The sequence below is a fragment of the Notothenia rossii genome (assembly GCF_949606895.1).
Source record: "Notothenia rossii genome assembly, chromosome: 6".
NCBI lineage: Eukaryota > Metazoa > Chordata > Actinopteri > Perciformes > Nototheniidae > Notothenia > Notothenia rossii.
The window spans coordinates 76,660,572-76,676,868 of NC_136909.1; the positions used below are offsets into that span (position 1 = coordinate 76,660,572).

Consider the following 16,297-nt stretch of genomic DNA (forward strand, 5'->3'; position numbering starts at 1 on the left):
ATAAAAAAAAACAGTTCAAAAATTAGACGGGTCTCACGAATGATTACACATACCCGTAAAGAGGTGATTCTAAAGGGGTCTCTAAGTCGTCCATCTTCATCTTTCAGGTTGTAACCTTCTGCTCTTTTATCTCTTTCACTTATTTTCCACAATTTGATAGTTTTATCTGACAAAAATAGATAAGAAGAGGAGACAACAATTACCGGACAGGGTTCAAGTTGCATCTTAGTTTCAAATACTAACATTTCCAAATTATCCAAATAGATAGAAAACAAACTCTTACCATTTGTCGAAAGTAGAAAGTGAGCAGCATTTTGTTGGGGTAGCCATCTTATTTTATTAATTTTTTCCTCGATTTCTAAACTTTTCAAATAGTCAAATTCTGGCTCGTGACTCTGAAAAGTGCTATAGACGTTGTACTCCCCGCGCAGGTGTGGACGATTCTTTGACTGAAAACAAACACAAGTCATGTGGTTTAAACATTGTTATTGCAGTCAGTCAGGATATAACTTCAGACAAAATGCTGTTGATGAACACACTCACTCCATGTGAGCCTTACCTCTTGTTCATGTTGGAATATCACTACTCTTCCTCCTTTATCTCCAGTTGCAAGTAATTCTCCAGAATAGTTGAACTCAACTGTTGAGATTATGTCAGCTGAAAATGCACAGAAATCAGAGTGAGTCACTTTATAGCTCAGTTTTTACCATCATATTTCTGATGACAACAACCATCATGCTACTGTGTTAGGCTACAGACTAGAGACAATTCACTGGAATAAAGCATCACAGGCACACGGTGTCAAATTACACAACATGTACACCCATTGAAGTATGAATGAATGAAAACAAGCATGATGTCACTAGACAATTTATGGACGCAGCCCATTGACGTCATGGACACGGTCGCTCCCCTTTAATAGCTTAGCCACCACCTAGCATACAGCTAGCTAGCGACACACAGTAATGCACAGGAAAGGGCGTTTGTGCAACTGATCCACCAACAGCATCGCAGCACCCACAATAGCCGTCCAATATTAAAACATGTGTAAACATCCAGCTATCGTGCATCTCATGTGAAGCCCACAGAGCATCCTCATCATCAGACCATCAAGCTAGCTTCCCATCGTTTTAGCCTAGCCGCCGAGCTAACGTTAGCTACATACCTTCCGCAACATCTTCATCTATCGCTCCTTTCACTTGAGAGAAACACCACTGAAAATCATTTCCTCCTGCAACTCCTGTAGAAAATAACAAAGCGTTAGTTTGTGTGTGACTCGGGTTTGGTCTGACAATAAAATGACCAGACAGTGACACAGTTTGACAACTAGCAACTTAGCTTGCCAGCGCTAACATTGGCTAGCTAACTTGCAGATTCAGGCCATCACACACACCAAGTGAGGTGGGTCCTTTGCCTCCCTTCAAAAGTAGCTTACCCGCCATTGCTTCATGTAGCAGCTCTTGCTGTACACGGCTTGCGAAACTTAATCAACCAATGAGGCTTGCTCGGAGAAATAGATAGCATCCACAATCAGTGTGAAGACTCGGGTCCAGATCTGTCAAGACCACGGAAATTATCCGAGATTTTTTTCTTCCAAAATGGCGCACAGTACATGGAGAAATGACGTCATGCACACATGCCACATCCTGGCTCCATCCATCCTCCTGAGCATCATATTGTTAAATGTGCATCCAGCATGGCTTTTCTATGCATTTAACTTTATGTGTTTACATTATATATCAATACCTGCCTATGCAGCCTGTTAAATCCAATTCAGATTATGATAGGTTGGTCAGATTGCATTCACACCGAGATGTTGAAGCCAACAAAACCAAATAAACAAAAAATAGCCTGCATAAACAGCATTAAAATGTTCTTATCTTTATTTATCTTATCTTATCTTATCTTTAAGTCTTTGGCCATCTACGTTTCATAAATGTACATAATGTAAGTAATTTATTAAGTCCTGGCATATAAGTAGGCCCAGGGCACACAACTCACACAAATATTAACAATTTATACTATTTATGATGACACTTTTTGTTTTGCTTGGTTGTTGTTAATGTTAGATAATCAATGGTCCTTCCTAACTCAAAATGATGTGACACCTTACAAGTACACCAGTTGTTATTCTGTGGTCAGTGGGTGACATCTAGTGGTGAAATTATGAAAATCCAGTTTATACATGTTTGGTATATTCCACTTCTATATGTATTACACTGAATGCAAACACATCCATTCTCTATTTCACAGACAACAACCTATGTTGTATTGTCTATTCATCTATCTATCTATCTATCTATCTATCTATCTATCTATCTATCTATCTATCTATCTATCTATCTATCTATCTATCTATCTATCTATCTATCTATCTATCTATCTATCTATCTATCTATCTATCTATCTATCCATCCAACTATCTTTTCATATTCTGCTCAACCCATTGCTGCTCAGATTCCGTAAATATGCCATTTATATCTATATTATTTCTCTATTTCTGTGAGAATATTATGCTCAAATCGAAAAAAATATGTTGTAGCTTCGGTAGTTGTTTTTAGTTCAATGATTATTTTTTCTTTAAACAGCATTCTCTGAAGGGTTTGCCTTGTCAAGAATTGGGAGGAGGAGGATAGCCCATAGGGGGAAAAAGTCACATTCAGAAAAATACAAAAATGGTAAGTGCTGATGAAGTGTGAGAATATGTAATATCTGGGCCACATTTCTGTGGATAAAACAGAATAAACAGAAGTATGTACTTTTCTGTTAACAAGTCGATATAAATACACTATTCAAATATAAACTATATTCAGCTGAAATAAGGAAGGGAATAAGAAAAAAACATCTCCTGTTTGCAGTTGCCAGTATATTCTTGTTTTACTTTTTATCCAAAAATAGCATAGTGGCCCAAAAGGCGTCATTAACAAATGGTGCTCATTTTTAACCAAATATTACTGGTCCCTTGTGTAATTGAAGCTAGTTAATCACCTGTCCTCGTTTTAAGCCACTGTGATTATAGGCTTTGGATACACACAGTTGGTTTTGCCTCCATAGTGGTTTTAAACTTTTTGTTTGCTGCATCTGCAGATTGTCCTGGAGGTGCCAAGTGAACAAATAGAGATGCACCCAGAAAGACCTGGACCAAATTTCACCAAAACCTTCTCCCCAGCATCTCCCGAGCTGCACATTCCTCTCATCACTCACATCGTCCCATGGGGAGCAGCAGAGCAGAGGCCTGGAGGTTAGGAAGACTATATCAATATCTATATATAAAGGTGGGCAAACTTGTACCTGCTGTAAACATACAAGCTGGATGGTCTTTGGCTATTCATAGAAAAAATTGTGACATTAAAAATGCTCACAGGGCACATATTTGAACTAGTGTAACAATTGTACATTATACATGTGTTCCCCAAAATGCTTATCAAACTGCTGCAAAGTTTCTTTAAACATATACCCCAGTAAGCTTTAACACTTATATAGTTAATAATCCAATTAGTAGTTTATAGATGTAGGGATTTTACCTTTACATTAAAAACAGATCCATCACCACTGTTGTAACACCATCGTTATTTCAAGAACCGCTTAAATCTTTAAAACATCCTTGACTTCAACACAAGGAGCCCTGTATAATTCCACACTTCACCTAATGGGTTTGCAGTGGCTTTTACCTCTATCTGATGAGGCTGTGCAGATGTTACTTGTTGGATACAGTAAAAACCAGCTCGATTTGACATCATGAAGTGTGGTTAATATTCTATACGTAAGGACAGAATAAGGGATGCTTAATATAGCTCAGAAATAATTGAAACAAGTTGTTTTGAATTCTACAACGGTCTTTACAATGTATACAACTCATTAATTACAGTGTAAAAAATAGCTGCCTTGAGTAACAGCACACTATTAAAAACATAACAAACTAACTAATTTGTGATTTAACAAACCGTACAGCTTAATTGTTGTTTACATTCAATTTTTCACATTTTTACAAGTTCAGTGTTGTGGCTGTGTGACTGCATGTGTGTGTATGAGTGTGTTTCCTGCCTTGCCGTAGCTTCATCAGGTATAAGGAGAGGTGTTGACTTTATTCCGAGCCTCCAGTAACACCACTGACTCTGATAGTTCCCCATCCCGGTGGGAATTCATTATAAGACAGCTAGAGGCTGCTTGTGGATGGTTACTGTGCTGCCCGTATGTTAACTTGTCGCTATCGCGCAAGGCAAACATGTGGTGCAGCTGCTTTCTCTGGCTGTGGGCAACCTGGAGAGATTGATTGGTGAGCCTTCTGTTTTATCCAGGATCAGGGCCACATTCAGTAGACATGGTGCCTCCGGAGAAGCAGCCATTTTCCCCAGAAAATATGGCTCATTACCAGCACAGACAAAATGAAGGTATATTGACTTTTTAACATCTTACAACATACCTATTTCTGAGCCGTTTAACAACAAGCATTTGTCTCCTGGAAATGTTTACTTTGTTTTATTCCCATGTAACTGAATGCGAAAACAGTCATGATTTTAACATGAGCTCATCGTGTCTCTTTTGACCAAATCAAACACGGCTACTGTCCTCATCTATTTTTGTTTCAATTTACACTCAAAGGCATGTGTGTAAATACCCTCACACATGCACCCGACACACACAAACACACCCTTCCCCCCACATTTGGTCCATCAGACAGTTTTTAACACAAACCATTGGCCAGTGGATGTGTCTGCTCTGCTCAGGGGCATAAGCTCTGTCCAGACCCTCAGTCTTAACTCTCTCTCTCTCACACACACACTCAAACACACAAACAGCAAAGACAAACACAATCAATTATTCAACACTCTTGTTTTGGCTCATGTGTTTTTTCTTATTATTTCTGTTCAGTTGTTTCTATAGCATCCTCTGGCAACCTAACAGCCAGGAGGCCCTATGAGTGAGATACGACGCCTGATGACTTGAGGTCTGTGTATGTCTTTGTAATTTAGATTGCAGAGTATAATTTGCATGCACAGCCTTCAACATTGTCTCATTGTCTGAAGAAAATTATCCTTGCGGCTTTCCACAACTGAGGGTAGTCAGAGACCTGGCTTGGAAGGCAAACCTTTGTCTCCGAGTTTATTTCCCCCAAGAGTGGACATCTTCAGAGTGGTCATTCAGTGTAGTTAAACCTCACATTGATGCACACAAGCAATCATTGTAAATACTACACTATCCTTTACTGTGTTTTATATCTCTATCACTTGAACCTCTTTTGTAAGGCTTTATGCCTATATATGTTAGATATAGTTTATGTGCATGCAGGGTCTGTCATTGTTCAGTGTGCAAATGTGAGCACTAGATGGCACTATGGCACTTATTATTCAATGCCAATAGATAATTTCCATTTTGGAGGGTAAGTGTGTGCTGCTGACACGAGTGATGATCACAAACTGCTTGTTTTCCCTGAGCTGATGTTGATATTATCATGAAGCACTCAGTGGCCACTGACATTTATTAATGAACAGTTTTGACCTTTTAATAACAAAGCAATTGTTTGGATTTTATTCCAGAAGTTTCCAGTGAAATATATATCAAGAATACTGAATTAGAGTGTAGAACACTGACGTTTTCAGTTTATCCGGAAGTCTAACTTGACAGATTCAGAGATATTTCTTTTTTTTTTTAAAGGCTCAAGTGAACATCAAACAAAATACTCTCCCAAATCAATAAAAACAGAGAAGAATCACATTGAGGGGATATATTAGATGTGAATCCTTGCAGCGATGATGTCCTTGTAACAGATCATATTGTAAATAAGATGGGTTAAATTGCACTTGTAGCTTCCCTTCAAACAGTCAGGCTATTCTCTCGGGGGGGACAAGAGAGTGCTGCACACTCTTCCTCTAATAACGCAAGACAATGAGATCCCGGCTCATAACATAGGCCTCCACTATATAGAACAAGTATTGGGGGCTTAGCAGCTAATAAAGTGGCAAGTCTTCAAATCCATGTCAGAAGAGGAGAGTGCCACAGGGACCTTTCATAACACGTGTATGTGCAGGTTCAACTGCAGTGTAAAGGTTACGCATCCACATTGCACTGATCTAACCTGATGAGTTGCCTTAAGCCCCACAAATTTCACGGCTGTGTTTCTTATTTAAAGAAGTGGAACTGAATAATTCCCTCACTTTCTACAACAAGACAGGAGTGTGGAATGAATGTTTGACACGCAATACAAAATATTCTGTGTGTCCTCCACTCAATTAAGTGCACATGAAGCGGTGACAATATTTAAATCCTATGTTGTTTCATATCTGATAAGCTTGTTTTACCACGTATTTTGTATGTAGGGTAATTTAATTTTCCCAAATAAGCGAAAATTATAATTCACATCAATTTTGTTAATGGAATCATGCTGCCCTTTGAGTTCACCAAACACAGCCTCAGTAATTAGCCTTGATTGCCTGGTCTGCGTTTCATAAATGGTCTCTCCCGCTTTCTCTCTAGTGAACCTGTCCTTCACTGGAGCACAGACACTCCTCCAGCATTTCCACCCACTTTGTTTGTGAGTCTTTGATCCACAGTATTCCAGTTAAAGTTACACCCATGTGCTGCAAGTTGAAACTTTCAGCATTGTTGCTCGGGGGAACCTTATACCCGTGGCGCCTTCTGCTTTTGTCCTTCCCTTTAGCAACAGAACTCTCCTATGGTCCCGGACAAAAGACTACTCACGACACCATTTTATGATCTCTGTGATGATACCGTTTCCTTCTCCTGCTCGCATGTTACCTTCTTCTACTCATCTAAGCCAAAATGATAATGTATTAAAAAAAACATCATTAGGCGGTTTACCCTTGAGACAATTGTTGATTTGGAGAAAAAGATGATGACAAAGAAAATCCTTTATGCTTAAGATTTTTTTACTGCCAACAAGAAAACTAATTTAAATCAGTACCTTTTTTATATGCTGCACAATAACATAAAAATATAAGAACAGATGCTACCAAGTTGATAATTGAATAATAAAAAACAAAACTCTAATTTGTGGTTTTTGTTTTTCAATTAAATTGATGTGCACGATCAGCCGGACTGCCCTCATAATGCTCATTGTGTTCAGTGGATGAATGTGTTTGTGTGCACTTATTCATAACTTGCATTTAAATGAGCATGTATGGTAGTATGTACTAGAACTACACATGCATGTTAAGCCTAATTGAAGTAACAATTATAACCATTTTCTACAACAACATTATAATCTGGTGTGGAGAACACTTAAAGACAATAACAACAACACATAGAGTGTATTAAAGTAGAGTGTAAAGTGCTGCAATGTCTTGCCTCTCCAGTCTGTCTAATCACTATGTGAGTGAAACATTCATGGTACACTAGATCAGTTCAATATTTAATTTCTCAACAAAGACTACATGATGGAACAGATGCTCAAACTTTGTATGTTTCTCAGGAGAGCAAAACTCACTTTCGCTGAAGCTACTGAGCACAGAGATTGTGATTGTGTACAAGCTTTGTGTTGACTTCTCCGGGCTCTTCACCTATGCACTAAACGTACAGTCATGGATAAAAAGATGTTCAAACATGCTAAGCGTGCATAGTGAGTCAGTTCTCAAACCACGGATTGAATACATCAATTGTTTACATCCAGGGGCACTGAAAACTCATGTGTGGAACCGCATTAGTGATGCACCAAGGCTGGCCTTTGCCTCCATGTCACATCTCAAGTGAAAATTTGACTTGGCATGTTTACATAGGATTTCTTCATCTCCATTTTAAACCCCTATGGGCAAACTGAAGGTGAGGGGAACTAAGATTATTATCCCCCGTTTCTCTGAGGAGCTTTTCTTTATGCACACCCTCGCAGATGTCGACATTTGGTTAGGCGGTGTACATAGAAGCCCCAGATTATCTAGCGCTTCAGGAAGTCTGTTTAGCTAAAGTTAGGAGTGGTTACTTTCCTGCACCTTCCTAATGTACCCTTGTGCTTTGTAACCTGCTTGGTCATACATCTGTGGTAAAGAGTGAGAAAATTATTAGTGATTGAATATTGCTGTCTATTAAAAAACCATAGGTGTACTTGTAATGATGTTCATATCAATAGGCTCCACTTGTGCAGACCTAGTCGCAGAAAGCGTAGCAGATGGTGTACTATATGTCATAATGCTATAAAATCCAACAGGAATTGACAATTGAAATCCCACCCTGGAGTTTGCCTCTTTTAGCTTTGGCATAATCTTCTCAGGATTTCAATTGCAAAGTCAAAGAGAATAGTCTAGCACACGGGGACTAGTTATCTGGGGCAAATGCGGTCTAAGGTTGACAATGCAAAGGCTATGTTTATGTGCATCACACTTACTATACTGAATGTTTCCCAGAGTGCAAGAACATCCTCCCCTGAATTCTATTCCTCTTCCCACGTCCCAGTGCTGCCGTGGAAAGTAGGCCAAGTGAGCACCAGGGCGTTGCTTTTTTAAGATGATCAGTTTGTCAGTGTGTTTTGTGCTCAGGACGGCTATTCATGTGGCTTGACTCTGTAGAACAAAGACCAGCATTATACAATTTGCAGCACTTCCAATAGCAAGGAAAAGGGAGAGGTTGGAAAATAGGGACAGGACAAGTGTGGATGAAACAAAGACAGAAACTGGCTTGTACTCTAATTCATTTACTTCCTCTTTTCCACCTCTTTGTTGCAGCAAAAAGGTCCCTTGCCAGTAGCACTCCTCTGCAGGATCATACTGTACTCTAGCTGGCATGGATTATTTTTAGCTATTGCTGTGCAGCTTTCACCTTGACTCTCACCATCTTGACATCATAATTAACATTTCTGTTAATAGTAACACAGTCCAATATTAATAGAGATCTCTGACAAAAGTCAAAATTCAGATGTATAGTGATAATGAATTGCATCACTCATATTAAAGAGACCTTGCCAATTACATTTGTTTTATCACCTTAAGGATGGCAATTCCTTTAGGAGTAAATTAGAGGCGCTGATGCAACATGTAGAAAATATACATTTTGACATGAGTGACTTGAGAATTATGGGACTCCTGCAGGTGGGGCAGTATCACTGGAAGTTGGCAGTAGCTCCATCATAGGGGTCAACAGGCAAATTAAGTTCTCTTGAGTATTGAGGGAAAGGCTGTTGCCTGTGTGGTCATGCACATGGGCTCTAAAAAAAAAAAAACAAGAAAAAAAAACAAGGTTAAAGCTGATGCCTCCCGTTTTGGAGGCCACATTGCCCGATGCAACATGTGCACATATCATACTTACTGATGAGAATTGTAAATGACCTTAAAGTCCAATTTTTGCAACCGTTTTTCTGAGTGCACTCCGTTTGGTATTAGAGCGCTTATATTAAAAGTTAATATGTTCCGATTTAGGGCTGAATAATCACATTTACCTCACTTCCATCAATGCCACTGAGAAATGTGAGGCGGCATGATACGTTTTTTTTTTTTTAAATAAAGAATTTTAGACAGGCCTATAAAAGCTGTGATGGACACAATCAAGACGTGGCTGCATAAGAGCGTAGGTATGCTGGATATTTGGTCATGTGTATTTTGGTCTAAATTTCCAGGGGATATTTTAGATGTTAATAGCCCTGAAGTGGTCTCGGTTTCTTATTTAATTTCTCTCGCCTTCTTTAAATGTAATTCGCCCACAGACTGCGCCGCGAGGCTCTAAACCGCGCTGAAACTCTCTCATCATTTCCACAGCAGAATGGAAATGCAAATTGTTCGCACGGGCAATGCCCTTGACAGAACTCACCACTGCACACAATTAACATGAACACTCTGACAGAAGTTAGTGACGAAATGTGAGGTCACACCAGATAATGTGCTTGTGTTTATTTGAAAAGTCCTACAATATCAAAAAGAAACACACGTGGAATGTAAAGCCAACTCTAAATAATATTTATAATAATAATTAGCGTTTAAAAAATGTCAATTTATCTTAACGTGACAATTCAAATGTTAGAACAATAATGCGCTGTCTTCTTCTTAGTCTTTAGCTGTATAGCCTACAAACGCTTTTTATTTTTATTTAAATCGTCAGTATTGTGTTTTTTATTTTGTTTATAATAAACTCGGTTAAGTATTTTTTTTATATAGTTTGTCCTTCCCATAAACAACAATATTTTGGCCGCTAATAGGGCCGGGGAGGGGGTGTTAGATAAACCTATGTTGAGATTTAGCTATCTTGTCACTGAGGAACACAGCTGCCTCATATCGACACAATGATCTCAAGTGTAACCAACGAGGGGCGCTGTCCGTCTATCAGCTATTACTGCCTGACACGAACAGCCTACATGATTGATCTCATCACTCTTGGCCATTTGTGTTTTACCCCTATAATTAAAAAATAACGTTCAAACTGTATTTTAATTTGATATTTGAATATGTCATATCAAGTGTCGCGCGTCCGTTTATTAGGCCTATAACGTTAATAGCTTCTGGAAACAAAGTTTGCAAGGTGTCTGTCATTGTAATGAGGTATTAAGCATTTTATTAATTTAAATTGAAAAAGATCTCATATATGTAAATATTGTCTGTTTTCCACCACTTTTGAGAAAAAATCTCAAATCACACATATAAAAGTTGACCCTTTAAAATAGCTACAAGTGAAATGATTATTTAAACAAAGACAGTAGGCTACCCCTCATTAAAGAACATTTGAGATTTTCTTTGCGCGGCATGTAACTATATGGCTACACCTAAATAAACAAATAAATTATTTAATATAACTTAAAGTTTAACTAAACAACATAGTATTCGTCTAAACAATGGAATAATATTGAGTTGCTGTAAACAATAAGTGGGCTGACTGCCTATTTGTTCCATATGGAGTTTGGAGTGATGCGTAACTGTAGGCGTATTTGATTAATATTTAATCGGAATAAGATCACTTTAAAACAATCTCTGTGATAAAGCCGTGAGCTAACTTGCTTGGTGCGTGCTAATAAGATTTCTTTCTTCCTCCTTTTTTGCCAATCATTTCATTAGGAAACAATGCAGGTGAGCGTGATGAAAGTGTTGTCCCAATAAAGTGCATGAATGGACAGCTGGGCAGCGGCCGGCTGATTGACTTTGCCTTGACATCTGGGAGGCCCGCTGGCCCCTGGCACGCGTATCGGCTGATGTCGCCATTTACATGCAAATTTAAGGAGATCATGAGGGCCTCGCCCCGTAAATTCACACAAAAAAGAAGACGTCACCCTCAATACGGAGGAAGCTCGTCCCGGCGAGACGGGAGGTCTTCGGAGTCACCGTGTACATTTTTATTGGGAGCCACGCGTCCCGGGGACTTAAGTTTTATATCAATGGTCCAGCCCAAATCTTTAGGGGTTCATCTATTGTGCCCACTGAATAGAAGAAAGAGATAACAGCCCCCCGTGTCATCAAGCGGTCATTTTAAACGAGCATTCAGCCTGGTTCAATGCGGCCAAGATGCAGAGATGAGGCAAACAGTTTGCACTTGTTTCCCTGCTCCTCACCCCCCACTTACCTCAGGAGTGCAGTTAGGAAGCAAGCTTTTTTTGTTGTTGTGAAAAATTAGAAAATGTGACTATGATCCTCTAATTCCACGCCTGTGCAAAGTTGTCATGCATGCAGCCACTAAAATAAACGGGGATCAACATTTTCTTTTATTTTGATGCTAACATTTCACCTAATGATGGAGAGCGCATTTTCCACGGTGTAAGCCCACCACGCAGATGATCCCACAGAATGAGCTGAGACGGATTCAGGCTCCGCGCCTCAGTGTGTGGAGCAGCTGACTCCCTCTCTCCACGTCCAGATGGCTCCTGCACACAGATTTGCATTCATTTTCCTCTAATATCTTCTGAAATAGCGGGGCAGCTGCATTTGTTGTCAAATACGGTTTAAAACTCCCTTTCAGGACAGCATCGTTACCTACGTGACGGGTGTGGAGATCCATTTTCTTTCTCCAGTCAACAGTATCAGATCTAAGAGGATTTGTCTCAAAGTCTCCTAATTTGATAATCAGATTTAAATCGCCTTGGTGCGTGTAATCAGGGGTTAAATTATAATAAGCGACTTGAAAATGTGCAGCAAAAAAAGGCAGAGTGAGTTGTGTGCTAAAAAGAAATGTACAATCTCGGTAGAACAGACACAAATATTTACAACATGCGTCTCGGTTTGTTTAATGTAATAGAACAAAAACTTATTTTTTAAAAGGGCCCCTTTGATTTTTTTTTACCCCCACAAATGAAATCTTGGATTTTTCTTAAATAATAAAAATAGTATAAAATCCACACCCTCGTTTTGTGACTGGGCAATTTGGCAATAGATTGTGTAGAGGTGAAAGCAACAGCTTATAATTCACTTATCTTTGGCAGCAGCTATTAACCCTCAGCACCAGCTAGATAGATTGCTCAGGATATAGCACACATCTCTCTTCCTCGCACCCTCCCCTCTCTCCCTCCATCCTCTCCTCCTTTTCACCACTAATGAACCGAATTGCTTGCTTGCCCCTCTCGGACAGAGTCGGACATGTATGGCAGTTGGCTCTTTAAAAATGATTAAGATGTTTCTGATTATTACTGATTTTTCAAGACGTGCATGAAATAAAGAAGACACAGAACCATGGATTTCCTGAACTTTGTTTAATGTCATGAGACACTGTGGCTCTGATTTTCATCCCATAAAAAGTAATCTTCTGTAAATGGCACAGCGGTGGGATTGATTTGTTTTCACATTAATAATATGGATACTAAGGAACTGGGTTTCAAACTTTGTTCATATGTTATTCTTAACGCCATGAATTAAATAAATCCTCTGCTCTGCCATGCAAAACAATTAAAAGTAAATCATCTGTTGTTAAACATTTTCAATGAAAAGTAAATGTAAATTAATAAATGTATAATCATGTCTGATTCTGTGAAATCAGTGTTAAATTAATTACATTGTAATTACAGTAAAATAACCCGCAGCATGGAGTTAAACATGCACAATAGAAATATATCAGTTATATGAAGAAACATGATCTGCTGTTATTGAAATATGATTTATGGCCTGTATTCACGTATCTATTGAGATGCTTTCGATGCGTTAGTGAACAAACAATCTCATCAAGTCAATTTGTAATAATCACAAATTTAATCGAATAAATATGTCAAAGACTATTAATTCTAATAATAAAACTAATCACGGAAATTGCAATCATCAGGCCAGCTAGAAATAATAAGCAAGGAATTCCGAGTTATTATCATGTATTATTATTTATATTTTTTCTCATTATGTGTGATGGTTACACCCGGTCGAATTTTCCATATCATTAAAAAAATCAAACTCACCACATATAGGGCCTAAGCAAGAGGAAAAGTGGAGCGAATGAGTGTTCTCGGGCTGCAGCACTATTGGGCTGCACCGTACAGAGGAGCGCCACTGCTTGACAGGAAGCGTCAGAGCTCCATATTTGGGCAAAGCTCCGCCTCTTCAGCGTCATATTCTGACAGCGCCTCTCCCGTGGGTTTAGAGTTTTGGCTCCCGGGAAAGATTTCAGTCCTCGGGGAAAGAGGGCTTAGTTTTGCATGTTCCCATCCATCCTGCACGACGCGAAAGGGCCCCTTATCCACCTCTCCTGTGTACAAGGAACACCTCCACTGGTGATCAGCCTTTGCCTGTGTTTGTCTTGTGGAGAAGCAGCAGCACCTTTTCAGGAGTGGGTTTTTTATTCAACAAGAAGTCCTGAAGGTTTTGGATGCGGTGCTTCAGGGATGTGGGCACTTTGAGAGCAGCATCACCCACAAACATACAACAACTGCCATCGATTTTTCTGTGAATAGCACAAAAAAAAGAAAAAGAAAAAACATAGAGGAACAATAGCAACAAAAAAAAATCTTGTCTGTTGAACAATTCACTTTTGCAGTCTGTGGATACCGCTCTAACTAAGTACAGCACTTTGAGAATTGTTCACATCGGACGGACTGAAGAGGGAGGCAAGACCTGTGGACCGGGTTTTCCCTCGCAAGTGTGAATCGGCTCTCGCTACTTATCCTGTGAAAAAAAACCAACCCTAAAGGATAACACGCTTGGAGGTTTATTTCCCTTATTTCGCAGGAGGCTCTTTTTCACGCAAATTGTCCTAAATGTTTGGAATTCAGGAAACTATACCGCGGGGTGGGACGACGATGAAGGAGGAACCGCTCGGACTGAACTCGGTCCGCTCCTGGATGCACACAGCTGGGGTGGTGGATGCAAACACAGCCGCCCAAAGGTACGCATGCCAAAAGCATCTGATTTTTCTCACGCATTCCCTCCTCATCATATCGACCCCTCAATCCCCTGAATACTCTGTATCAATTACGGTCTCCCAATAAATGCCCCCCCTTCGGCTTTCCCTTCTTTCATTACATCAGATTACCCATTATTGTGACAAATCAAGAAATCTCCCCCGTACTCAAGCGTGCTTCTGCATCTCCAATGTTTCCATCAGCTTCTCCATCATCTAGTATCCCCGGTGTCCGGTGCTTAACCGACATGGTCTCTTGTTTTCTCCCCGCAGCGGTGTCGGCTTGGCACGGGCACATTATGAAAAGCAGCCCCCTTCCAACCTCAGAAAATCCAATTTTTTCCATTTCGTCCTGGCTCTGTATGACAGACAGGGTCAGCCCGTGGAGATCGAAAGGACAGCTTTTGTGGACTTTGTGGAGAAAGATAAAGTAAGCGTTGTATTTGAGAAAAAATAACCTGCACCCCTGTACATAATCAGCACATGTATCGAAATGATGTTCCCTGAAATGGCAATGGGTTACCAAGGGGAAGTCACATGTCGTATTGATTTTTTAAAAACTCAATTTTTAGATGACAGAGAGTCGTTTTAAAAACTAAACCTGTTTTTCTTCTTCTTGCCCAGAAAGTATGCATTTTTGTCAACACAGAGACATGTGATGGTGATGGGCATGTTCTGTTGATTTTTACAAACTGTTGTCTTCTGCAGGAACCAACCAGTGAAAAAACTAACAATGGGATACATTACAAACTACAGTTATTATACAGCAATGGTGAGTTAAACTGTCTTTATTATTTTGCAAACACTTGCAGATATATCAGACATGAGTTTGTCCTTCAGTATAAAACCACATACAAAAATATTGGTAATAATCATAATAGTAATTATAAATATTACAATATTAATAATAAAAGCAGTATTTATAAATGTACTAACTATCTGAACTGTTGATATTTTTTTACGAGATGTTCTTTAACTTTTTTGGGAGAGCTTTCTATTTGTTCTGTTTGAATGCATTGCAATTTTTCAAAACTCACAAGTGGCCTTCTTTTTTGTCTCCCCAGGCGTCAGAGTAGAACAGGATCTTTACATACGGTTAATCGATTCCATGACGAAGCAGGTAAGCTGCTGTTACACTTGTTTCTATACGCATACAGTGCAAAAGCTGCTCACATGCTTAGTTCAGTTGTGCAAAACCTTAACATGCCGTGCAAATCTCGTCACCCCTGAGATGCATGCACCACACTGTTTCCAAAAAAAAAAATTAAATAAATAAATCTGCATGCAAATTGGAAGTTGTGGCACAAAATAAAATAAAATTACCGGTGTAACAAGAACAGACAGCTTTCATTTTAACTGTTTAGGTTTGGCCATATCATATTGCAAGACTCCAAAGTCAATTTAACTCTGCCTGAGTTAGGCTTCTTTGTAGGCTCACATTAAACATTTAACCACTACGTCTGCTCCATATGATCTGATTTGACTTTTCGTGCAAAGAGTCAAAGGTGACGCTCTTTACATATATATATTTAAAAAAGTGTCAAGTATTATAATTATAAATATACATATTTTTGCAGAGGTGCATTTCACTTATCTTCTTCGCAAACATTTCTGACCCAGAGCCCAGCGCGCATAATGCAATAATAATGTCTTAAAGCACATGAAGCCAACGCAAAGATTTGTAAAGTGAACTATAATTTGGGGAATAAAATCATACATCCTTATTTTAGCTCTCCACCTGGTGTTTTCTTATTAAATGAAGGGTTTAGGTAGAGCCTTCTGAATAGAGCCGTGAAGCCTGGGCCACTGCATGGTCACAGTCTACATTCCTGTGCGAATGATCCGAGTCAATGACGCAGAACAAGCAATTTATGGATTTCTGTTTCTACAGCTGCAAACACCGCCATAAATCAAACCAATATAGATAATCGCCCGGTTCCTAGAATAAAAAAAAAAGGCAAGTAAAAAAACACATCAGGTCAAGTAGAACAGCGTTTAAAAGCGGGAGAGTGATGCGACCTGGTTCAGATATGTCACTTTTTCCAAAGTCAATCTCCCATAT

General features: G+C 39.3%; 3 protein-coding genes across 8 annotated transcripts in view; 2 read left to right on the plus strand and 1 right to left on the minus strand.

Annotated features, from left to right (window-relative positions):
* Nucleotides 1–1,636, minus strand: part of LOC307042460 (serine/threonine-protein phosphatase 2A 55 kDa regulatory subunit B delta isoform) — a 5,256-nt gene extending 3,620 nt beyond the window's left edge. Inside the window, exons 1-5 of one of the 2 annotated variants that reach the window (XM_079686335.1) lie at nucleotides 1,394–1,636; nucleotides 1,166–1,240; nucleotides 560–657; nucleotides 284–449; nucleotides 54–166 (exon numbers count right to left, since the gene is read on the minus strand). In XM_079686335.1, the coding sequence (XP_079542461.1) occupies nucleotides 54–166; nucleotides 284–449; nucleotides 560–657; nucleotides 1,166–1,240; nucleotides 1,394–1,442 (501 nt within the window). In that variant the 5' untranslated portion in view covers nucleotides 1,443–1,636. The remainder of the gene's footprint in view (nucleotides 1–53; nucleotides 167–283; nucleotides 450–559; nucleotides 658–1,165; nucleotides 1,241–1,393) is intronic. The other variant, XM_079686336.1, reaches the window with a different exon arrangement.
* Nucleotides 1–6,683, plus strand: part of LOC307042608 (uncharacterized protein) — a 20,072-nt gene extending 13,389 nt beyond the window's left edge. For both annotated transcript variants that reach the window (XM_079686586.1, XM_079686585.1), the window contains exons 3-8: nucleotides 2,589–2,678; nucleotides 3,088–3,241; nucleotides 4,299–4,391; nucleotides 4,873–4,948; nucleotides 6,475–6,532; nucleotides 6,659–6,683. In XM_079686586.1, coding sequence (XP_079542712.1) covers nucleotides 2,676–2,678; nucleotides 3,088–3,241; nucleotides 4,299–4,391; nucleotides 4,873–4,925 — 303 coding nt within the window. In that variant the 5' untranslated portion in view covers nucleotides 2,589–2,675 and the 3' untranslated portion in view covers nucleotides 4,926–4,948; nucleotides 6,475–6,532; nucleotides 6,659–6,683. The remainder of the gene's footprint in view (nucleotides 1–2,588; nucleotides 2,679–3,087; nucleotides 3,242–4,298; nucleotides 4,392–4,872; nucleotides 4,949–6,474; nucleotides 6,533–6,658) is intronic.
* Nucleotides 6,684–13,516: 6,833 nt separating this feature from the next.
* Nucleotides 13,517–16,297, plus strand: part of LOC307044483 (transcription factor COE3) — a 67,217-nt gene continuing 64,436 nt past the window's right edge. For all 4 annotated transcript variants that reach the window (XM_079689760.1, XM_079689762.1, XM_079689761.1 and 1 more), the window contains exons 1-4: nucleotides 13,517–14,220; nucleotides 14,509–14,665; nucleotides 14,944–15,007; nucleotides 15,300–15,355. In XM_079689760.1, coding sequence (XP_079545886.1) covers nucleotides 14,093–14,220; nucleotides 14,509–14,665; nucleotides 14,944–15,007; nucleotides 15,300–15,355 — 405 coding nt within the window. In that variant the 5' untranslated portion in view covers nucleotides 13,517–14,092. The remainder of the gene's footprint in view (nucleotides 14,221–14,508; nucleotides 14,666–14,943; nucleotides 15,008–15,299; nucleotides 15,356–16,297) is intronic.